The sequence below is a fragment of the Mobula birostris genome, chromosome 25 (genome assembly GCF_030028105.1).
Source record: "Mobula birostris isolate sMobBir1 chromosome 25, sMobBir1.hap1, whole genome shotgun sequence".
NCBI lineage: Eukaryota > Metazoa > Chordata > Chondrichthyes > Myliobatiformes > Myliobatidae > Mobula > Mobula birostris.
In genome coordinates this window covers 35,739,868-35,764,293 of record NC_092394.1, presented here as the reverse complement: position 1 = coordinate 35,764,293, position 24,426 = coordinate 35,739,868, and the positions used below count along the sequence as shown (strand labels likewise).

Sequence of the window (24,426 nt, the reverse complement as noted above, 5' to 3'; positions counted from 1 at the left end):
CTGTTATTTGTCAAGTAGGGTGCCGTGCACAATCCTGATTTGATGGAGATGGACGTGAGAGCACAGAGGAACATCTGGTGAAACTTCTGAAATGCCTACTTCACTGCTGCTGCTGCTACTGTGTGGTCCAGAATCTCTGGAGGAGAAGGCCCTGAGTCCTCGGCTTGCTTGCTGCTCAGCGGCCAGGGTGGGGTCGAAGCGTTCGGCAGAGGATGGTGCTTGGAGAGGCTGTGTCGGAGGGGCTAGTCGGAGGCTTGAAGTTTTTGGACAGGCTCGAGTCCACTGCGGTCTGGTGCCAATGATGCTGCATCGGCGAGTTGGCGGCACTTGGAGGTTCATGGCGGGGAGAGTTCCTCCCTTCTGCTGCCTGCGTGGGATGATGAGTCTATCGGGACTTTGAGACTTTTTTTTACTGTGCCCATGGTCTGCTCTTTATCAAATTATGGTATTGCTTTGCACTGTTGTAACTATATGTTATAATTCTGTGGTTTTGTCAGTTTTGTTTTGGTTTGTCCTGTGTTTTCTTGTGAGATCATTCTGGAAGAACGTTGTATCATTTTTTAATGCATGCATTTCTAAATGACAATAAACGGAAACTGAAACCGAACTGAACTGATATGTGTCCCACAGAAGAAATGGCAGGGCTAGGCAACCGTGGCTACTGCATAAAAGCTAAGGAAAGGGCATATAAAGTGGTGAAAGTGAGTAGGAAGTTGGATGATTGGCAAGCTTTTAAAATCCAACAAAGGGCAACTAGCGCTATAAGGAGGGCAAGGGTGAAATATGAAGGTAAACTAGCCGATAATATAAAGCTGGATACTAAAAGTTTTTTTCAGTTATATAAAGAATAAAAGGGAGGTGAGAGTTAATGTTGGACCACTGGAAAATGATGCTGGTGAGTTAGCAATGGGAGACAAAGAAATGACAGATGAGCTGGCTTCATTATTGCTATTACAAAGGAACACGTGCTAGGCAAATTGAAAGGTCTTGAGGTGGATAAGTCACCTGGACTAGATGGACTACATCCTAGAGTCCTGAAGGGGGTTGCTGAAGAGGTGACGGATGCATTGGTCATGATCTTTCAAGGATCACTTGCTGGATAATTGCAAATGTCACTCCACTTTTTAAGAAAGGACAAAGACAAAAGAGTAAATTATGGGCCAGTTATTTGGTTAGGAAGGTGTTGGAGTCCATTATTAAGGATGAAGTTTCGGGGTACTTGGAGGCTAATAATAAAATAAGTCAAAGTCAACATGGTTTCTGTAAAGGGAAATCTTGTTGGACAAATCCGTTAGAATTCTTTGAGGAAGTATCGGGCATGGTGGCCAATGGAGAGGCAGTGGATGTCATTTATTTAGATTTTCAGAAGGCATTTGATAAGGTATCTCACATGAGGCTGCTTACAAGATAAAATCCTATGGTGTTAGCGGAAAGATGCATGGATAGAGGAATAGCTGACAGGTAGGAAGTAAAGGAAATAAAGGTAACTTTGGTTGTCTGCCAGTGACTAGTGGTGTTCTTCAGGGGTCAGTTTTGGGACTGCTACTTTTCACATTATTTGTCAGTGATTTAGATAATGGAATTGATGGCTTTGTGGCAAAGTTTGTGGATGATATGAAAACATGTGGAGGGGTAGGTTGTGCTGAGGAAACAACGTAATTGCAACAGGACTTGGACAAATTGGAAGAATGAGCAAAAAAGTGGCAGATGGAATACAGTGTTGGGAAATGTATAATAATGCATTTTGGTAAAAGGATCCATAGTGTATTATCTAAGTGGGGAGAAAGTTCAAATATCAGAGGTGCAAAGGGAATTGGGAGTCTTGAGCAAGGCTCCCGGAAGGTTAATTCACAGGTTGAGTCTGTGGTAAAGAAGGCAAATTCAATGTTGGCATTTATTTGAAAGGGAATAAAATATTAAAAACAAGGAGGTAAAGCCTTCAGCACTATAAGACAATAGTCGGGCTGCACTGGGAGTATTGTCAACAGATTTAGGCCACTTACCTCCGAAAGGATGCATTGTCATTGGAGAGAATGCAGAGGAGGTTCATGAGGGTGATCACAGTAATGAAGGGGTTAACATATGGGGAGTGTCTGGCAGCTTTGGGCCTGTACTCACTGGAATTTAGAAGAATGCATGGGGATCTCATTGAAACCTACCAAATGTTGAAAGGACTAGAGGAGGTGGATGTGGAGAGGATGTTTCCTCTGGGGGTATCCAAAGCTAGAGGGCACAGTCTCAAAATTGAGGGGCGACTTTTTAGAACAGAAGTAAGGAGGAATTATCTTAGCCCAAAGAGTGATGAGTCTGTGGAATGCTGTGCCACAGACTGCAGTGGAGGCCAAGTCTGTGGGTATATTTAAAGCGGAAGTTGATAGATTCCTGATTGGTTGGGACATCAAGGGATATGGTGAGAGGTCTATGGGGTTGCGTGGGATCTGGGATCAGCCATGATGAAATGGCGGAGCGGACTTGATGGGCTGAATGGCTTAATTCTGCTCCTATGTCTTTTTGTCTTATGGTCTTTTATCTATTTGAAACAAATTGAAGTTGAGAATGCCAAAGGTTTGCCACACTTGCATTTCATTCCTCGTTTCAATCCTAACTGACTTGTCTCTTATTCTAAGACTGCAAACTATGATTCTAGACTTCTCAGCGAGGGGAAATATCTGCCTTTCATCCAGCTGATCAAACACTAATAATTTTTTACATTTCACTGAGGATTGTTCAGTTTTATAAAGCCCAGAAAATTCTACCCTGGTCTCCTTAAACTGTCGATAATAACAAATCTGCTCTCCCTGGAATGTGTCTAATGAATTTCCAATGTACTTTCTGAACAAAGGTTAGGAGATTAAGACTCCTAACCTTTCTCACCGAGAACACCACTAGTCACTGGCAGACAACCAAACAAAGTTACCTTTATTTCCACTCACTACTTCCTGCCTGTCAACTATTCCTCTATCCATGCATCTTTCCTCTAATATTCTCACCGAGTTCCCATATAATTGCAGAAAGGCATAGTTACTTGTGTACTCAAAACCTCCTCAACTGAAGCCATCGTATCCATTTTGCCTTTGGGATGGCTTGTTGCACTTGCATGTTGGCTTTCAATTACATGTGTGCAAGAGGATCTGAGGCATTTGAAAGTTCTAAAAAAAATGGTATGATAAAACCACTGCTGCTAAGAAACTACTTTGCATCTATTTTTAAAAATGTTCCGATCCGCCGATTGAAGATGCCTGCATCTGCACTAAAACAATCACCAACATTAGAAATAATAAACCCTGGTTCAACACAGAGCTTAGACAGTTGCATCTGGAGAAGGAGGAGATTTACAGGAGTGGAGATAACGGGGATTTCAAAAAGGCCAAGTAAGAGCTGGAGAAGGCAATCACAGCTGCCAAGTGCCAATATTCAGTCAATCTGGAGAACCAGTTATCTGTAAAGTACTGTTCTTTAGTCTGGAGAAGCCTTCCATCCATTCCAAATGATAAAATAAGGCATCCCCTCCTTAATCATTTAAACGCGTTCCACTGCAGCTAGATCACACTTCAAAGATCCCTTCTAGTGTCCATTCAGCGGACCATCACTAGTGACAGACACCTTTGTTGCGAAGGAAGAGGAGGTGACAAAGCTGTTTAGGAAGCAAAATATCAAGGCTGCTAGCCCCGACTCTATCTCCCCTGCAGTTCTTAAACATGGTGCTAACCAGCTGTCCGAAGTCTTCAGAACCATTTTCAATCAGTCTCTTAAACTGTTCCAGCATGTTTCAAAAAATGTTATTACTCCAGTCCCCCCAAAAAATTCAATGATCACTGTACTGAATGACTACAGGCCAGTTGCACTCACATCAATCACAATGAAGACATTTGAAAGGCCAGTCATATAATTTCTCAAATCTATAACTCTAATTTTTTTTTAGATCCACTGAAGTTCGCCTTACAGAGCCAACAGATCTGTGAGTAATGCAGTTAACATTCGTCTGGGCTTGATACTCCCGTGATTTCAGTTCAGCCTTCAATACCATTATCCTTGAGCTTCTACAACAGAAATTCTCCAAAGTTAACATACCAGGTTCCATCTGCAGTGGATAACAAATTCTGCTCTGACAGGAGGCAGTATGTGAGACTAGGCTACACATCTCCACATCCTGCTCAGTCAGGATGTGGGGATATGCGCCACAGGAGTGTCTTCCCATTTTCTTTATACACCAGTGACTGTGTCTCCAGTGAACCCATCAGTTAAACTGATAGCTTGTGGATGACACCACTGTCATTGAACTAATTGTCAGACGCGACAAATCCAAGTACCACCAGGAAGGAAACAAGCTTAGTGTCCTGCTGTAATCACAACAACTTGGAGCTGATTGCCCTCAAAACGATCGCAATATATATTGACTTCAGGAGAAATGTACTTCTGTTCCACCCACTCATCATTAATAACTCTACAGTTAGCACAGTTTCAACATTCAGGTTTCTGATCATCATTATTTCACAGGACCTCATGTGGGAGAACCGTATCTGCTCCATTAACAAAAATGTTAGGAAGAGGATGTACTACTTGTGGCAGTTGGTAAAATTCCATCTTCCACAGAACATGCTCATGCAATTCTTCATTGCCATTGTAGAGGATATCCTCACATCAGCCCTTACTGTCTGATAAAGGTGCAGCATCCTCTCACAATATGCGAAAACTACGGCAAACTGTCAGGACAGCAGAAAAGGTCATTAGTTGCGGTGTACCATCACTGCCGGACTTGTATGTGTCCAAGACAGGAAAGCAGGCAGGAAAAATCATTCTGGACACACTATCCACCCCACAAATTCCTTCACCCACAAGTTCCCTTCTGGCAAGTGCTATATAGGGCAATAAAACAAAAACCTAATTTGATTTTAAAAGTTTCTTCCCCCAGGCAATTAATCTGATTGACCACTCTCGTTAGCTCTACCCCCAACCCCTTCTATCTACTACCTCAGTTAGTACACTGCACTGAAAATACTTTAGGGCACTTTTTATAGTACAGTTTACCTTGTACTAAATAATGCAGATATTTGTGCATTTATGCATATTTATTCTGTATCAGTGCTTCTAATTTTATTTTTATTCCCTAAAGTTGTATGTTGTTGTTTTATGTTGCAAGTAGTGCCAACAAACCACAACCAATTCCGAATACAGTGGATTCTGGTTAATTGCACCAGTTAATAGAGGCAGCAGCTTCTTTGGGACAACTCTTAAAGAACAAAAATAGAGAAAATAGCCAGCATTCTCTTCATTTATTTGGGGCACCATACCACTTAATTGGGACTGGAGACTGTTGCTGAACAGTTTCTGACTAGTGTCAGTTGTGTGCATTTGTATGGCTGTTTGACACTCTGCCGTGCTTACAGTGAACAGTTTTTGAATAGCATCAGTTGCAGAATCAGGATTGGGTTTAATATCACCAGCATATGTCATGCTGACATTTTGGGTTCAAAAAACAGTAATCTTTGTCACTTATAGTTGGCAAGAAATGAGCAGTAAGACAATTTAGAATTGTTTTGTTCACTGTGGTTTCAAGCATTCTGACTTGGACATGCCAGAAATACCTAGAAGTGAAAATGAAATGATTTCACTGTTTCAAGTTAAGGAACTACAAAGATTTGAAGGTATCAACAATCATTTTGAATGTTTCAATGAAAATGAAGATTCGGAGCATGCAATTGTCAAAAGCATTGCATGAAGTTAGTCCACTTTCTGCACTAGGTGTCTGCTGATTTTGTTCATTTACAATCAATCAAAAGAACATGGCAGCATACTCTGGATGAATTCCTCAATCGATAGCTATTAGGAGCTAATACAGTTTTATAGTACTGTAGTAGTATTGATAATGTTGTAACTTGATCTGTACTTCATTTAAATACACAACTTGTTACTCAGTTGAACAGTTTTTTTAAACCTCAACTATTTCCATGAAACTTTGGCTAATTAGGGCAGCTGTTTATTTGGACCAAAATGTATTGGGGCCCAGTGTGTCCCAGTTTACCGTAATTCACTGTTAATGTAAAAGTATATGGCGAATAAGGTTGATCCTCGAATGAATGAACTTGGCATTTAAAACCATTCCAACTAATGTAACCCTCCTTTTTGTTGGTAGCCACATATATTTCCCATAGGAAAGATACCTTGCCACACAGTAATACAATACAGGGATAAGACTTGGATATTATTTGGAAACTTGTTCGTGAAAAAATTTGAAAGGTATTCTCTCAACAATTTATTAATGTGTTTTTTGCTTTAATTCAACAGCTTAATTTACAGAGTGTAACTGCAAAGACACAAGTGGCCTTTTTGGAAGAACTCTGACTTTCACAAAACTCTGGTCCGCTCACGAGTTTGATCTACTTGCATTCCAGAGCCAAGAAGTGAATTCAGCACAATTTTTTTAAGAAACTTCAGCAATTTGTTTTATAAAAGAAGAGGAATTCTGTTTGAAACTACAAATATAATGATTTACATACTGGCAAAGACTGGTGTGTTTAAGTCACTGAGCATATATAGCTACACTAAATGGGAAATGTTATGTGTAATTCCCAGTTATAACACTAAATGTTAGTGCCTTTGCTGCTTATTCTAAATATGATTATGGACTAATGGAATCATTTATGCTTCAGTCAGGATACTTAGCCATCCATATTAAAAATGTTATTTATTCACAAATAGTCAAAAACATGGATCCATTTGCTGATTTCATCCAACTTGCTCCTCTATTATTGTTTTATCATTTTCACCACTCAGATGAAAACCTGTAGTGGTGAATATTAGTATTTCACTTCTATAAATTCATTGTCCAGCATTTTATTTCAAAGATGTTTATTTCGCATGTTGTACTGGTTGTCATTTAAGAGTACTATGTTGTACTGTATTGAAATGTTAACACTAAAAACCATGACTTCCTAATGATGATTAGACCCATCCAATATGTTTCAAATATTTAAAAATCTTCATCAAACTACATTTATAGCTTGGTTAATGTTTGTAGTAATGGTTAGTGATATTTAAATGATAATAGTACAATGCACAAGAATATGACATTCATATACACATCATTTTAATTGAGTTTTTATAACAAAATAAAATTGAATGTGACCAAACCTATAAAGCCCGCATGGGGTGCGTTGGATTGGTAGGTATGAGCATAAAATTATAAAATCACAATCTTTCTTTTTGTAATCAGTCTTACTTTGTTTTAATACACTAATGTTTTAGACCTGATGTATGTGAAACTATTTTTTGTGCAAATTCTTGATAGCTTCTCAAAAAAACAACTTAAGTCTTCAAAATGTTCTGTTAAATACAGAGCTATAAAATGAGACATTTTCAGATTCCAACAAGATAGTGAAAATAATTCAAATAGGTTTGCGTAATTTCCATACGTTGGCATTTGCACAATAATTTGGTGGTTTCCAATCAACAGATATGTATAGGTTTGCATTTCTTCAATTGAATCAATTTCTTTGCAAAAATTCAATTATAAGAATATATTCATCCTTAACTAAGGATGATCATGATTTAAAAAAACAAAATGCTGTAAACACTTGTCAGGTCAGACTACCTCTGAGGAAAGAGAGTTAAAGTCAATATTTCATGGACATTTTGTCAAAACTGGAAAATGGAGGGTTTCTTTGCAGCTCTGATGAAAAGTCTTTGGAGTTTAAAAAGTTAGCTTTTTCTTTCTGCAGATGGTACATGATTTACTGAGTGTTCCCAGCATATTATGGTGTTTAAAATTTCCAGCCTCTGCATTTCATGAGTTTTGTGATCATGGGGTTTTGTTGTAAATGGCAGAAAATTAATGTGGAAAAGATCTCTATAGCTATAGAAAATTCAAGATACTTTAAGGAGACGAGCCATATTTAATTCACAGGGAGAAAGAAAAGATTGCCTATTGAGTGGTTTGATGTGAATTTTCATTATTAAGATTAGCTGGAACATTTAGAAGGTCCACTCTCATTGTTTTAGAAAGATTCGCAGCCATGTGAGAAACTGGTTTTGCTGTTTAAATTTCATTTGAACTTTATTTTCACATCATTGGTACACTTTAGTACAGCTTACAATGCCAAGTTAGCTTTTCCTCAGAAGAAATGAGGATAAAAACACTTTGTTGAAAGAATGCTTTGACTAAACTAAGCATATAAACATGCTGATTGAAGTTGTTTGCAGTTTTATAGTGTATTTTTTCATTGATTATTTTCATAAACAACGTTCAGTAAAAAGATGTTTCTGTTCTTGCTATTAAAATGTTCAGAATTTATATAAGCTCATTCACTTGGATACGTGTTTGGTTATGTCATTAAATGTGGTGTCTGTCTATTTTACCAACTTGGCATTTGTTTCCACTGAGGTTACTTTAAAGATGCATTTTCATTACAGCAGTTTGATGGAATGCAGAAACTTAAGCATGTTTAAACCATGATCAATTACACACAACTAATTGGCTATATTAAGAGCCAGAAAATACTTTATACAGTGCATATTATATTCAGATGAAGCAAGGTTTAAAGGATAGATTCAGAAAGATGGGGTTTGGAGAACATTACATATTAAGAATTGATAAAAGTTGCTTGTTCTTTGACTGTCTTAATATTTTGCAAAATTTGCTTGTTCATCTATTCACAGCAATTTATTATCTAAATTTGTATGATTTATTTATTTTGTATTTGTATTGTCTGCATTGTTTCCAGAATTTAAGCAACTTTCCTTACACCTGTATCAGGCAATAAAGGACACAGTAAATTGTGTATTCCTGAACTGTATGTTCAAAATAAACAATTATGATTTTATATATCCAACCCCACACACTGCAATGCTGGTTACCTTAATATTTGTTGTGCACTAAGTATTTATCAGATGTACCTTAAGAAAAGTGAGAGACATACTCCATCTATCCATGACACTTTGCATAGCTGGAAGTGAAGTAATTTACATGATATAAATTTTAGAGATCGTTTGCAATTCTTTGTGCTGTCTCTCACACTGAGTTCATCTCCAATGTGACAATCCTGTACAGTTGTAGATACTATTAAGCAATTTTCCTCACTATATAACAATTTCTACTGGAAATTAGCCAACAATTTAAATATTTAATTTACTTCAGTTGGATATGCACTTTGTTCTCTGGAGTTCCTGCTTCCCAACCTGCAACCTGCTGCATAACATTTTCCTTTAATCATTTTTAATCCTTCCCAAACTCTTTCCACTGCTGCAGTGCCAAAAATGTAGCAATGTATAGGTATTATAGACAGTTCCAACAATGTGGTATACTTATTAATAATAAGTAATTGCAGATGTAATTACAGATACTCCACAGCTGGACAAAATCTGGAGTGACTAAACTGCAGAAGACATTTGAGCTTTGAATAGCTTTATAACATAACATCAACAGTAGTCATTGTGTCACCTATGGTATTTGTCCTAACAGTCAGGGCCATGTCTCAAACTCTATGGTTAAAGCCTTGTTTCATCGGTGCTACAACAATGAAACTTAAGGATCACACAATCAATGTGACAATGCAGTAGAGATGGCCGGTCACTATCTATGAAAAACTGTTACAAGTGTATTCCATGAGGTGGTCAGATTCATCAAGACCAATGACACAGTTTGTAGCCAATTGCAGTGGGGTTTGACCATTCAGGCTTTAACTAATAAATGACCAGGTCTATATCTGATAAGTGCTTGCTCACATTCTGATGAAATTAACAATAATAACCTTCTAAGTGTCTTTTGAACAGTATAGAAGAGCAAATATTCTGTGGTAAGTGACTCACTTCTTGTTTCAGTGTATTTCTACCACTACAAGCTCAAAGTAAATTTATTATCAAAGTATGTACAGTATATATCAGCATATGTACCTTAAGATTTATCTTGCAGGTATTTACAGGAAACAAAAACTATAGAATTTATGAAAAACTATAACCAAGACTGACCAACAACTAATGTGCAAAAGTTGACAAATTATGCAAATAATAAAAAAAATACTGAGAACAAGTTTATTTAGTTATCTATTTAGAGATACAGTGTGGAATAGGCCCTTATAGTCCTCCAAGCTGCACCACTCAGCAACCCCTAACAACTCCCTACTTAACCTTAGCCTAATTACAGGACAATTTACAGTGATGAATTAACCTACTAACCAGCATGTCTTTGGACTGTGGAAAGAAACTAGAACACCTGGAATGAACCCAGGCATTCTAGGGGGAGGACATACAAACTCTTTACAGAGGACGCCAGCATTGAACTCCAAATTCCCAACGCCCTGAGCTGTAATGGTGTTGCATTAACCACTACACTACTGTGGTGTTGAAGAGTCCTTTTAAAGTGAATCTATAGGTTGTGGAGTCAGTTTAGCGTTGAGACATGATGTGTGATCCATACTGGTTCAGGAGTCTGATGGTTGTAGGGTAACTTCCTGAACGTGGTGGTGTGGGACCGACGGTATCAGAATGCATAGCCTGGATGATGGAGGTCCTTAATGGATGCTGCTTTCTTGTAAATGTGCTCAATGATGGGGGGGTCTTTGCTTGTGATGGACGAGGCTGTATCCAAAACTTTTTGTGGACTTTTCAATATTGTGATAAAATGTTCTCTTGGATAAATGGAACTTCAGAATACTCATAATTCAAAGCAAACGAACACCAGCATTACAGTCATGTAACTATACAAGTTCAAGAAAAGAAATCCACAAAGCAATGTTTTAGTATCTTTATACACATTTTAATTAAATACAAGAGAAAATAATGTAAGAATAGAATAGAATATCAAGTGGATTAAGGATTAAAAATTGTATATTATTTATTCCTTTTCCAGTCCCACTGAAGCAAACACAGTTTCAGTGCACTTTAAATGGATTATTTATTGGTACCAGTGTGGTTTAAGAATACTTGGTTTTGCAACTGGACCAAAGCTTCCATGAACAACTTATTCAAGTTTTTCATCACCTTCTTCCACCTCCTTTAAGCTGAGAACTTCCAGGGAAGCCTTTCCCTTTGTTTCCTGTCGGATTAGTTCATCAATTTCTCTGAAGCAACCAGGATCAATCAAACATACCTGAAGTAAAATCATAAAGATTATTTCTATTTAATTACCAAAGCAAAAAAAATCAAATGGCCATTTGGACCATCAGAAAATTTCTGCAGCTGCTGGCTGTGTAATCTAACATTCAAAGAAATTTCAGATCTCAAATCTTTCTATCCCTTCCATCAACGAGTGTGTAGCCTAATTCCCTTTATATTTCAACCCTGCAGCTATGCAGTGGGTATTCATGTGTGAATTTTAGTAGACCAGAGAGGATGATAAAGCACAGGTTAGCCAAACATCAGTTGGTATCCAGCCAACAACATTTCTCAGTAAAAGGCAACAGTTACCTACAATGACTAGTACTCAGTCTGATGTCTGCAGCATCCCAGAGTAGGCCAACACCTGTTTTCTACCTCAGTTAAGACATGTTAACTCCACATAGGAAATATTAACAGAATTATAACATTTTTTAACCCTGCTGAACTTAGTATTGTTTTATTTCCTGGAGTCAGTATTTCTTAAATAATCAACAACTGCTGTTTTATGCAATCAAATCAGCTAATATCTCACATGATTAAGCTAGAGAAAAAAATTATAAGCATGTTACCGTCACATAAAAAGTAGCCAGAATACAGATTGAGCTGCCATAAATGGTGGTGTATGCAGGAACAGTAAAGCACTTTAAGAGGATTTCTACAAGTACGAGAATGAGGAGGAGGGATATGGAATTAATGCAGGCAAGTGGAATTAATATTGGTAGGCATGATGATCAGTGCAGACATTGTGGGACAAAGGGTCCATTTGTATTTTGTAGAACTCTGACTCATTACAAATTTATTGCATTGAGATATCTTAACATCTTTGATAAAGGCGGGAGGAGAAGATGGCTGTGCGTTAGCAGCTCTCCAGTGAAAAATGATGTCGTATCTGTTAAATGGGGGTGTGGACAATTCTGATTTGATGGAGAATGGATGTGAAAGCACAGTAACATCTGGAAAAATTTCTGAAACGCTCGTTCACTGCTGTCGTTACTGTACGGTCGGGAATCTTTCGGAGGGAAGGCCTCAAAATCCCCGGCCTTGCCCACTGTTGGCGACCGAGAAAGAGGTCGAATCGCTCGGACAGAGATGGCGCTCAGTACTCGGTGTCAGCTGATCAGAGCTCGAAGTTTTCCCATGACTCAGAGTTGGATTGTGGTCAGCATGGCAGGGAGAGGTTTTCTTCCTTCTCCTGTCTGCGTGAAATGTGGGACATTTGAGAAACTTTGAACTTTACTGTGCTCACGGACTTCTTCATCAAGTTATGGTATTGTTGCACTGTTGTAACTATATGTTATAATTATGTGGTTTTGTCAGTTTTTTAGTCTTGGTTTGTCCTGTGTTTTATGATATCACACCGGAGGAAATAATGCATCATTTCTTAATGCATGCATTACTAAGTGACAATAAAAGAGGACTACGGGTCTTCATAATCTAAAAAAAATAAATTCCATTTATTAATGTTTAGGTCCAATGAATTAACATGGTTTCACTGGATATGCAGATAAACAATTTTTATCAAACTAGAAAAAAATTGAGAGATTAAATATGTTTTGAGTAATTAAACTGTGATTTTAATACAAGCCAAGAAATCACATTGCACCGTGGTGAACATGAAAGTAAACTAATCCAAATCTGAAATCTTCAAACCAATAGCATTGATTATGATACTCCAATATACCAGGAATGTAAAAAAAAACTTACAACATCTAAATCTTCAGCAAATTCTTCGCTTTCCATCACTTTAATCAGTGGCTTCAGTTTTTCCTTAAGCCGCTTTCCATCCTTTATTGGAATCCTGAGTCGGAGTCTCATGTGAGCACGTTCAATCTGCATACTATCCTTGAGCAGTCTGATAACTTCCAATGCCTTTACGTATGAAAAGATAAATTAAAAGTTAGTTACTTTGGTTCTGTACACTGGAACATTTAAGCAAGTAGAATTTACATACGCACATTTAAACATCAGCACTGTAATGTAATTTAATCTGGATTTGTTTCTACAGCATTAACATTACACTACTGATACTCAAATATTAATCCAAAAACCTGTTTCTGACCTGTGTCCAGTGGAACCTTACCTGCAATAATGCATTAATTCCTTTACAAATTTATTTTTTCAAATAATGTTTCTTTTGCATAGATTACTTCTGAAATATAGTCAAATATAGCAGATAAATTTTAGATGAAAGTAAGATGAATGTACAGTCATAATTGGTTGAGCATTACATTCACTGGGAAAAATTGTATTTGCTGTGTATGCCCACAAGAAAATGAATCTCAGAGTTATATATGGTAACATATATATACATACACACATACACACACTTGGTTTAAAAAATCTACTTTGTTGAACTCTTTCCAGTAACACTATGATTGCTTTATGTGTGCATCTCAGCAGTCCAAATGGTGCCTCGGGTCAAACTTCTAAACTGAAAGCCAGCATCTCTAAAAGTTCTCTCTCTACCACTGAACCAGTTACCAAACTCCTGAAAAAAAACATCAAATTTCAAAATCGCTTTTGGGAAGAGGACACCAGGTGAACAGAGGAAAGGGTTCAGGGATATTCTCCCATACTCGTTCAAGACAAATGCAGTATCTTCACTGACTGTCCAGCACTTCCGAGCAGCAGAAGTAGAAGGTTGAGCTGTCAACCTCCATTTATTTGTACCACTATCATCTAGACAACTGGTGGTGATACATAAATATCATGCCTGTCAACATGCCAATTTCAAGAATAACACTGCAGGACAGCTTTAATTCCTTTGTTTTGAAGAGCACAAATATAAACTTAAGATTCAAGGATTTTTAACACTGATGGCTGGAGTAATATTTTGCACAAAGGAAAATGGTTGTGAATTTTGGAAGTCAGTCATCTCAACCCCAGGTATCATTGCAGGAGTTTCTTAGACAGTGTTCTAGGCCCAACCACCTTCAGCTGCTTCAATGTTCTTCCCATCCGTCATAAAGGTCAGAAGTGAGTAAGTCAGCTGATGTTTACACCATGTTTAACTACAAATTTACAGCAACTGACAGTTCACACCTGTACCTGTACAGATATAAGCAGATATATGGCAAGTAATGTGTGCCACAAAAATACCATGCAACGACCAAGTGTAATGAGAGAGTCTAATCCCTCACCCTCTACTTGATGGGATGAACATCACTGAAACCTCCACCATCAGCATCCTGACGGTCACCATTGATTGTAAATAATTGGACCAGCTATACAAATAACATGGTTGCAAGAGCAGATCAGACACTGCATCTCCTGATATCTGTTACAGCAAGCCAAAACAACCAATGCCTACTGGTCAGCTGACAACCAATCCCAGGCTGACTTTCACTGATTGGTCGTCATTCCTATCAACATCTTGAGTCTTCTTGAGTAAAGTATTTAATTAGTCCTGCTTTGGGACGTATTGTTGAGTTTTGAGATTTTTGTAGTTGAGTGGTTTGACTGAATAAAGATTTATTTCGAGTTCTGGCTTTATTCTATCTCCTGGCTTTGGGTCTCATCAGTAATTATTGGGCAAGCAAACAACAAATTGGTGACAAGCTGCTGTATTATAACAACAAAACAATTTTCTCAGAAGACTTGAGAGCAATTCTACAATAGCAGCAAGCTCAATTCTGGACGGCCCAGCTGAAGTTAATCAAAACCTTGACCAGCAGGTTATTATTGAGTCCAACAACATTGGTGTTAAACACCGAAAAGAACTCATATGAGTCAGTTGTTGCGTCCATTACCAACTTCCAGTTTGATGCCACTTTGTGAGTTATGTTTAAATCATGATCAGTGTCCTCCATTTGTTTTTACAGCTGTGTGGACCAACCATTGCTCTGAGCAAAAAAAATTTAGAGCTTGAAAACTGGCATTTTGTTTTGTAACATGCATACTATGAGTATTGACTGGACTGTGTTGGCAGCTTTCCGAAGGCTGGCAGTTTATTTACAATGACTACTGATTTCCATTCTATGTTTATTGTTACAATTTGTAACAGTGTTGTAACTTGAAACACCAGCAATGTAAATACAAACACTGAAGCTCTAAAATGTTTTAAAGTGAAGGTTGTGGTACATTTATTATTTAGAAAATTTATGGATTATATTCATTAACATATAATTACAGGATATTTCACAATTATATTAAAATTATGTAAAAGAAAATACCAGCTGTGCAGCAACAAAGGCTATGTGCTTGGGAGCATTTCAGTTACTAAATGGCCATGCACTGACACAGCTTAGAAGGAGCAATGATCATGGTTCGAACATTACGAAGATATATTCCAAGTCAAGTTTGCCAGTAAAGATGACTCATGGAAGACACATACTTTCCTCCGAAAATTGGGTACTGTTGAATACGAATGTTATTTCAACTTCATTCTGCCTCAGATCCCGTGTGACCTACCATTTGATGAAAGTGTCCAACAGCCAGCAAGCTTTTTTGGAGAACAGTCATCTTTCTTCGGTGTTTGCTACCCTTGCCTAAAAGATGTTAAACACGATGCAGATGACTTCATCACATATGCTGGTATCATCAATCGCGAATGTGAAAAGTTCAAGCTGGGTAACATGACTGAATCACAGTTCAAATATCTGATTTTTATTTGCAGATTTCAGGCACTTGGCAAAGCAGACATTCACAAACGGCTACTGGCTAGACTGGAACAAGACCCTGATATTACTATACAAGCTGTCACTAAAGAATGTCAACTTGAAACAGAATTCCATACTGGTCAAACAGAACCATGTCAATGCAGTTTCCAATGGCCCAGACATCATCACTCAGTAGGTCTCCAAATAGCCAAACACAGCTTGTTGGAACTGTGCTGCATGGCATAATGCAAAAAAAACTGTCAATACAAGAAACACATTTGCAGCAAATGCCAACACCATAGTAACAAAGAATTTTGCCGTCCTTCACTGTCTTCCCGGCTAGTGAAACACAGCACAAGAAGTTATAAAAGCCATCAAAATGTACAAGAAGTTTAATGGTCATGTTCAAAGTAAACTTCACCCCCAGGAGATGGTACATCAATGTATTTACCAAAAATCAGTTGGTTAAGCTTCAACTCAGTGGTGATGTTTGACACTGTATCATCTCCAAAAGCAAGTGGTGGGCACTTCGGTCCCTACCAGTCTAATCAACTCATCACGTTCTGCAGTGCATTGTGTGGAACCCTCCAGCTGATTGATGAGCTAAACTGCATGGTGGAGCTGAATGGTAACCAAATCAACAGTGTGTGTTACCCAACAGACCAGCCAGACCTGAATGTCCTTGGCATTGACTGGATGGACAAGCTTGATCTCTGGAGTATCCCTCTGGATGAGGTCTGTATGAAGATATTGGTTGTTCAAATCATGTCATTTGACGCCATACCACCATCAGTACACGAGACCATACAACAACTATAATAGCACTATGCAGCAGTGTTTGAAGAAGGTATAGGTCGATGGACCAAACTGCAAGCAGAATTCCATCTTTGTTCAGACACAAAGCTAGTCTTCCGTTCCAAAAGACCGGTACGATACGCAGCCTTACCAATCGTTCAGCAAGAGCTAGATTGCCTACAACAAGCTGGAGTGATTAAAGATGGCAACTACTGATGTGTGCAGCTCCAATAGTCATTAGCAAGAAAGCCAACAGTACACTGAGGCTGTGTGCAGACTTCTCAGCTGGTCTCAAAAGTGGCTATGTAGACACACCAGCAGTCATTACTGGTACCAGCAGATCTCTTTGCTAAATTGAATGATAGTCAATACCTTGTGAAGCTGGACTTGCTGAACCCTACCTCCAGGTTGAATTGGCAGAAAATACAGAGGAGCTTCTCACCATTACAACACACAAGGTGTTGTCTTATTCCCCTCTCTGCCTTTCGATGTACAGCGGCTCCTTCAATTTTCTAACAGCTTACGGACACCATGCTGAGTGGGTATTGATGGTGTTCCACTTACCTTGATAATGTGATGGGCACAGATCAGACAGAACTATGCCAATGTCTGGACCACGTTTTGAACAAGCTACAAGATTTTGGGCAGAAAAATGCAGTCTCCTGCTGTCTTCAATCAAGTATCTGGGATTCTGTCACTGCCCTGCTCCCAAAAACATTACTACTATCTTAAAGATGCCTCCACCATCAGAATGTCAGCACTTTACGATCAATTTTAGGCATGATCAGTCATTATTCAGTATTTCTTCCTGCAGTACTCAATGCCCTGTTCAACAAGGGTGCCATGTGGAGCTAGTCCAAGAAGCTTTTGATAAGGTGAAGAATATTGTGTCATGCAACCTTCTTTTGACACATTTTAAATCAAATTAGATCAATTCAAGTTTAATTGTTATTCAAACCGTACATGGGTACAATTGAACGAGACAGGGTTCCTCTGGGGCCAAAGTGCAGAAACATACACGTGCATATAAAGTAGAAAGAAAAAAAAACATTGTCACATAAAAAAACTCAGAATTGTCAACCGTAGTCAAGAAGGATGCATTCAACTATGGGGTGGGAGCTGTCTAATCCCATATATTCCTTGATGGTTCCGAAAAAAACTGACATGCATGCAGCAAGATCACTGACCTCAGCAGGAAGGAAATATGGACAAATCGAGAAGGAAGCCTTGGGAATCATCCTTGCTGTGAAGAAATTCCACAAGATGCTTCACTTTCCTTACTGATCACAAACCACTGTTGTCCATGTTTGGGTGTAAGAAAAGTCATCTCGGTGGATACAGTTAACCATCTACTAAAATGGGCCATAATGTATTAGCCTATGATTTTGAAATCAAGTACACATCAACCTAGAAATCTGGTCAGGTGCTGCTTTCTCCAGACTTCTGAATCAACAAGTTACTGAAAACGAAGTCGCAGTAGTTTTTAAGTAACCTGTTGAAATTGTGCAGGGACAGTTAAGGCTTTACACCTGAGTGAGTTTTGTTGAGAAGCTGGATAGCTCGATGCTTGGATCTGCACAAAAAAATGAATTAACAACAAAAAAACCCTAAATACATCGCTACTCTCATCTTACTTCAAAAGCTGAACCAGCCAACGCAGAAAGTAAATATTGCAAGCTTAAACAAAAATTACAAAACATAAAGAAACCTGTATAATTGGGTAAAATAAAGGTCTTATTGTCACATCTGGTGTTCTCAACACAGATGAAATTGTTTTGTCAACAGAACAATCATTTGGAAGTCTTGTTCTTGTAACTGTGAACATCAGAACATGCACTCTGACTTAAAGACCCCAGAATATCCAGTAAAAACTGCCCAATTTAGGGCTTTGTGCTAGTCTACCTGCTGCTTGGTACTCTTGTTGGCCTTCACAGAGTAGTGAATGTCCTTCATGGCACGCTCTATTAGGTTCACGGTGTAAGGTCTCTTCGTTTCGGGGTTGACACATTTCTCTGTTACTATGGTCGCTATGTCTCGAAACATCTGTTCAAGCTGCGCATGCCGCTCCTTGTCAGATACCTGCAATTCACCCTTTGCCAAAATCTGAAAGGTAAAGATATTTATTTGTATTTAAAATTGAATTCAAAGTATTAAAGAGTAACTATTATAATGACACAATCGTAAGTTATTTGGAGAGATTAATATTGATTCTATTGATTCTCATCAGAGTTTCTCACGATAACTATTTATTATATATTTTAAACATTGTTGGTTAGAAGCACTTCAGGGACAGGTGGAGTCTGGGCAACCCAGATACAATATTTATTTAAGTTATTGGAATACACCTCCAAAATATATCAATCTGTCACTATGACATTAAAACAAACTTATAAAATAACGATTTTCAATCAGGCAATAGCTTTCAACGCAACTTATTCCATCTACAAGTTTTGTGAAAACACACCTGTTTACATATGTCCGTCATATTATCTGTCTGAAATGCTGCAACACAATCCTCTTTTTTTGCCACTTGTCCTTTGGACACATTTGTAAACACTGTGTGTGTCTGAAGAACTTCATCGAGATCCTTTTCCCTGAAAATACAAAATTGGTTGAGATAAAGAGCTGTTCATAAAAACATACAGAACAAATCCACACAAATCTTTCTTTAAAAACCCATACTTCACTGACCTATCCAGTAGATCATGTTATCTAAAAGTTTGTATCACTGCATTCTCCCTTGCTTCCTAGGACCCAGAATGAAAACCAGATGCTTTCACTGGATGTGATCCAATTGGAATCAAACTTTTAGTAAACAAAAACTGACTTAAAATTTTCATTTGGTCGATATTGCATTGTCACAGAGACTAATCTTTTCTTACAAATGTTATTTTTGTAAAAGAGTGAAAATTCTTTTCATTATATTGCGTGATCTTAGCAACCCCATCTACAGTTCCATAATTATATGTTTAATTTCTATGATATTCAATGATGTCATGTAAAACTCTGAAGTTGTAAACTGAAATATAAACTGTGTTAGTTTTAATGTAATTATATCAGAACAAAACTTTTTTTTTATTAGCAATCACACCAGTCACTGGCCGTGTCATCCTAGATATTTGACCTTTTTTGGAAAAAGCCCCTATAGTTCTATTTATTTCCAGAATTATAATCTATTTGTAGTGAGATTAAGCACAATAATATATTAATAAATATATTCTTAGATAAAATATTAACGTAAATAGTAGGGTATATATGTGAGATAAAATATCTCAAAAAAGTTCTAAGCATGTGATCTAGTCCTTATGTTCATTCTTCAATGAGTCCTAATTTTTTTTAGCTCTTGGTCAACGGGATCAGGAGACACAAATAACTAAGAATGGACACACTCTTCGTGTGAGAGGAGAGCTGCAAGGATAACAAAATTGAATGGGAGGGGTCGGCACCCAAATTCAGATATCAGACAATGAGAGGTTAGGAAGTTATGTTCGATGTTCAGCTGATCTGTGGGAATAGCATCAAGGTTTAAGTGAGTATCGTGACTCACGATGAACTTTGAGACGGAAGTCACCACATAGAAAGCTCTATACTACCTTCGGATATTTAACGAACAGAAGCCCCCTTTATTATAAATACATACTATCTCAAAAAACAGTGCACGACAATACCAAATTACGTACAAACACAAACAAATGGAGATATATTATATTAACAGATGTAACAAACTGCATGGACGGGATACTCACGCTCCATTCCTCCAGCTCATTACTTTGTTCTTGTAGCAGGCGATTTCAAAGCGTTTCCCCGCTCTCTTCATGCGGACAATCGCTACGTTGGTCAACCGGATTTGGTTGGTGGGAGTGAAGATGGACATTTTGGTTGAGGGTCAGAATCAGCCCTCGGTCAACAGACTCCTCACGGGCGGTCCGTAACCACAGCCTCTCTTGCCCGAGTTTTGGCTCCTACCTTGGGAACTCGCCGCTCGGTTCAGCCCGTTTATCCCGAGCCTCGGCCCCGCACACTGAGCCCCCAGCCCTGTTGCTCCTGTTCCCGCACACTGAGCCCCCGGCCCTGTTGCTCCTGTTCCCGCACACTGAGCCCCCGGCCCTGTTGCTCCTGTTCCCGCACACTGAGCCCCCGGCCCTGTTGCTCCTGTTCCCGCACACTGAGCTCCCGGCCCTGGTGCTCTCGGTCCCGCACGCCCAGCCCCGGCCCTGTCACCCTACAGCGCAGAGGCGAAGAACTCGTCCCCTCCCGGTTGGCTCCGGCGGGAAACACGAAGGCGGTTCTATTGTTCCACCTGCTCTCACCAACTCTTGGACAGACCGATGCTAAAGGTCTTGTCTTCGGCTATTACCCTACTCGTCTGGAAAATAAATGTCAATGCTGTAAGACTCCGCACAAATAAAGTAAATATTTATTTAGCGTAAAACATGAGCCCATTGTTGCGCAAGGGGACGGCTGTAGCGACACGGGTAGGGAGAGTGAGGGGTCTGCCCACCGTTTCCCGGTCAGAGATTTGGGTGATCATCTCGGTTTCAGGGGTCGATCCGGCGGGCATGCAAACCTCAGACCAGAGGCACTGGACTCCAGATTCTACCAGGTTATCTCGGGTGCATGAACGTTGTTGTAGACTCAGCCTGTCTAGCACCAGAAGGCCAGAAAGTAACTACCAACTTCAGCAGGTGTATTTGAAGTTTTATCTTCATCTTCGATAAATGATTAAAAACACTGATTCTGAAAACATGCCCCACTAAGTAAAGTGCTAATTCCGTTGAAAATGAATAACATTTTCTTATTTAAAATAATCAGGGTTGATCATCCGAGGGTGGTTTGCACAAATGCAATATTTTTTCATGCTTTTGATTTTATAAATTATATTTTTATATGATAGCCCAGTAACCCACAAAATTAGCTGTCCGCAGACAAGAGATTATCATTTCAATTTGATAAAAAAAAGTGAAAAATTTATTTAAAATGTGTATCTGCCAGATGAAAGCGTTGTGAAAAACCTTTAAAACTAAAAGCAGTGAGTTTTCAACAATATTTACTCTTATTTTGTGGTTGGCTCAAAATGGGTCCCAAGTTTTTGTCAACACCGTCAGATATTTATTTTTTAAAAAAAGCAATAAAATCAGGCAACCACATGGTCAACTATATTCCTAAGGACCCCCTTTCCACCCACCACATCTGCTAAATGCAAACAAGGTCAAACAAGCTCCTGTAAGTTTGCTATTTTTCAATAATTTTTACATATTTATTGATGTTGCTACTGTCAGAACCATGACGTGTCAACACTGTCTCTTTTGTATAGAAAGAATTATTTTAAGTTATGACATACATTTATGCATTTTAAGTAGAGGCCAGAGGCAGCTAGCAACAGAAGGAAAACGAGATGGCTCCTGTATATAACTCATGCATGTCATGTAAAAAAGTGTGTTTTTGTCACCACTGTCAGACATCAACACCGTCAGGTTTTGTCTGACGGTGGTGACACATAGTTTGACGGTGTTGACAAAAACCATCCAAATCATCCTCAATGGAGGCTTGAGTATAATTTATGATCACAATAAATAGTAATATAGTCATAGTCATACTTTATTGATCCCGGGGGAAATTGGTTTCATTAATGTTTTCATTAATGTTTCATTAACCTCTTTATTTATAATATACATAATTTCCCCTTTATTTCTTCCACACACAGGCTTACAATATTTCCTTACTATATGTATCCCCAATGACTAAAACCATAAATGAATTTAGTTGCACCATTTCATAATCATTTTAGAAAATTTCACCAAATTAAACATAATTAAATTCATAGTGATTTTGCACAATTTCATAGTAATTCCATTAAATTCTGACCTTCCTTTTATGTATTTTAGGAAGTTATGGCTAGGCAGCAGCTATCAGTGGAGGAGCGAAGGAGAAGAAACAGGGAATACCAAAAAAAGCGGAGAGAGAAAATATATAGTAAGCCAGAGTTAAAGGAGGAATACCTGAGAAAGGAAAAGCAAAGATGGAAGAAGAGAGTAGAGGATGGGAAGATAAAAACTATCAGTGATTTGAATGAAAGGGAAAAGAGGAGTAAGAGAAAGGCATGGAAACGTAGACAGCAAGAGTCAAGAGAGCGTAAGAGAAAGCTGATGGAGGAAATGGAGCAGGAACCCCAGAGTGGACCTGACAGGACTACAACAGATATGTCTGCTGGTGTCATTAATTGTGGAGATTGGCTTGCAGTCATTTATGACCAAAATTGGTGGTTAGCAAAGGCTGTCACTGTGGATGCTCATCATCAAGATGTTCAAGTGGAGTTTTTCCACCCTCATGGGCCCAACATGCGCTTCCATCCAAAACCAGGTGGAAAGGATATGTGCTTCGTACCAGTTGAAGATATCCTGGTCAAACTGATGGAGCCATCATCACCGGGTTGTGGAAGCAGGACGAGGGAGATCTACCACCTGTCTGCTGAAGTCATGGACTTCATAGAGAAGGAGCATATTAATCGTCTACTTCTTGATAAAGCTGACTGAACGTTTTCAAAGATTTTCAGGCCCAGAAATGGATGGAATTTTTTTTTAAAGTTCCTGGTGTGTTTTCTGATGTTTATGCTTAAACATTGCAGTTCTACTGTAGTTTTTATTTTGCTGTTTACTGTTATTAATATTTACAAAAGGATAAAATGTACATGACGAATTGTTATTCGTTGTACGAAGTTGTTAAGTAAAGTTGTTAAGCAAGGAAGCATTGACTTGAGTGGTGAAAAGGTTGGAATTGTTTGTTGTAATTAGGCCACTGCCATCAACGTCAGGTCTCAGTCACCACCGTCAGATGGAACTTCCTTTGTTACAAATTAATATACTTACAATCCGTTCCTCCAAAACAGTTGATTTATTAAAGTAATTGTCTCTTTAAAATTAAAAATGTGTTTATGATGTCCAAAATTGTTATTTTGCATATTTAATGCTAATGATAAAAGTTGCATGATGTAAGAGTTTTTAAAGGAGTACACATGAAATAGTATAAAAAATGAACAAAAGTGAATATTCAACATTTAACAGCATATATGTGTACCTATGGTGTAGACACAATGATTTAAAGGCTCTAAATCTATATAAGACTAAATAAACAGGAATAATTAGCTTTTTATTGTGTGTGACTGTTGACAAAAACTAAGTAATAACAGGAAAAGACACATATTTTATGAAAAGGCACATATTTTATAAAAAACTACAAAATCAGGAGGTTGCACCGAAAAATTGCTTGATTGCTGAGACCTTTTTCTGTAAACATATTTCTTGGTGTTCACCTGGCGGAGAATCTCACCTGGTCCCTCAACACCAGCTCCATAGCAAAGAAGGCCCAGCAGCATCTCTACTTCCTGTGAAGGCTGAGAAAAGTCAACCCCCCCCCCCCCCCCCATGTCCTCAAGGCATCCTACAGGGGATGTATCAAGAGCATCCTGAGCAGCTGCATCACTGTCTGGTTCGGAAATTGCACCATCTCGGATCGCAAGATCCTGCAGTGGATAGTGAGGTCAGCTGAAAAGATCACCGGGGTCTCTTTTCCCACCATTACAGACATTTACACCACATGCTGCCCCCGCAAAGCAAACAGCATCATGAAGGACCCCACGCACCCGTCACACAAACTCTTCTCCCTCCTGCCATCTGGCAAAAGGCACCGAAGTATTCGGGCTGTCACGACCAGACTATGTAACAGTTTCTTCCCCCAAGTCATCAGATTCCTCAATACCCAGAGCCTGGACTGACACCAGCCTACTGCCCTCTACTGTGCCTATTGTCTTGTTTATTATTTATTGTAATGCCTGTACTGTTTTGTGCACTTTATGCAGTCCTGGGTAGGTCTGTAGTCTAGTGTAGTTTCGTGTTGTTTTTTTACATAGTTCAGTGTAGTTTTTGTATTGTTCATGTAGCACCAT

At 38.6% G+C, this 24,426-nt stretch overlaps 3 protein-coding genes across 6 annotated transcripts in view; 2 read left to right on the top strand and 1 right to left on the bottom strand.

Moving 5' to 3' along the window:
- Nucleotides 1-7,897, top strand: part of nf2b (NF2, moesin-ezrin-radixin like (MERLIN) tumor suppressor b) — a 58,020-nt gene extending 50,123 nt beyond the window's left edge. For 3 of the 4 annotated variants that reach the window (XM_072243380.1, XM_072243381.1, XM_072243377.1), the window contains exon 17: nucleotides 6,286-7,897. In XM_072243380.1, coding sequence (XP_072099481.1) covers nucleotides 6,286-6,342 — 57 coding nt within the window. In that variant the 3' untranslated portion in view covers nucleotides 6,343-7,897. Of the gene's footprint in view, nucleotides 1-3,922; nucleotides 3,959-6,285 lie in introns of all 4 variants that reach the window. The other variant, XM_072243379.1, reaches the window with a different exon arrangement.
- A 2,827-nt stretch (nucleotides 7,898-10,724) lies between these two features.
- sbds (SBDS ribosome maturation factor) lies at nucleotides 10,725-20,741 on the bottom strand. Its single transcript, XM_072243382.1, has 5 exons — nucleotides 20,231-20,741; nucleotides 18,949-19,078; nucleotides 18,387-18,587; nucleotides 12,796-12,960; nucleotides 10,725-11,083 (listed from the first exon to the last, which is right to left on the bottom strand). The coding sequence occupies exons 1-5, from the start codon at nucleotides 20,356-20,358 to the stop codon at nucleotides 10,955-10,957; spliced, it is 753 nt and encodes a 250-aa protein (XP_072099483.1). The 5' UTR covers nucleotides 20,359-20,741; the 3' UTR covers nucleotides 10,725-10,954.
- A 918-nt stretch (nucleotides 20,742-21,659) lies between these two features.
- On the top strand, nucleotides 21,660-23,609 carry LOC140187742 (uncharacterized). Its single transcript, XM_072243383.1, has 2 exons — nucleotides 21,660-21,707; nucleotides 22,370-23,609. The coding sequence occupies exon 2, from the start codon at nucleotides 22,376-22,378 to the stop codon at nucleotides 23,015-23,017; it is 642 nt and encodes a 213-aa protein (XP_072099484.1). The 5' UTR covers nucleotides 21,660-21,707; nucleotides 22,370-22,375; the 3' UTR covers nucleotides 23,018-23,609.
- Nucleotides 23,610-24,426: the final 817 nt, after the last annotated feature.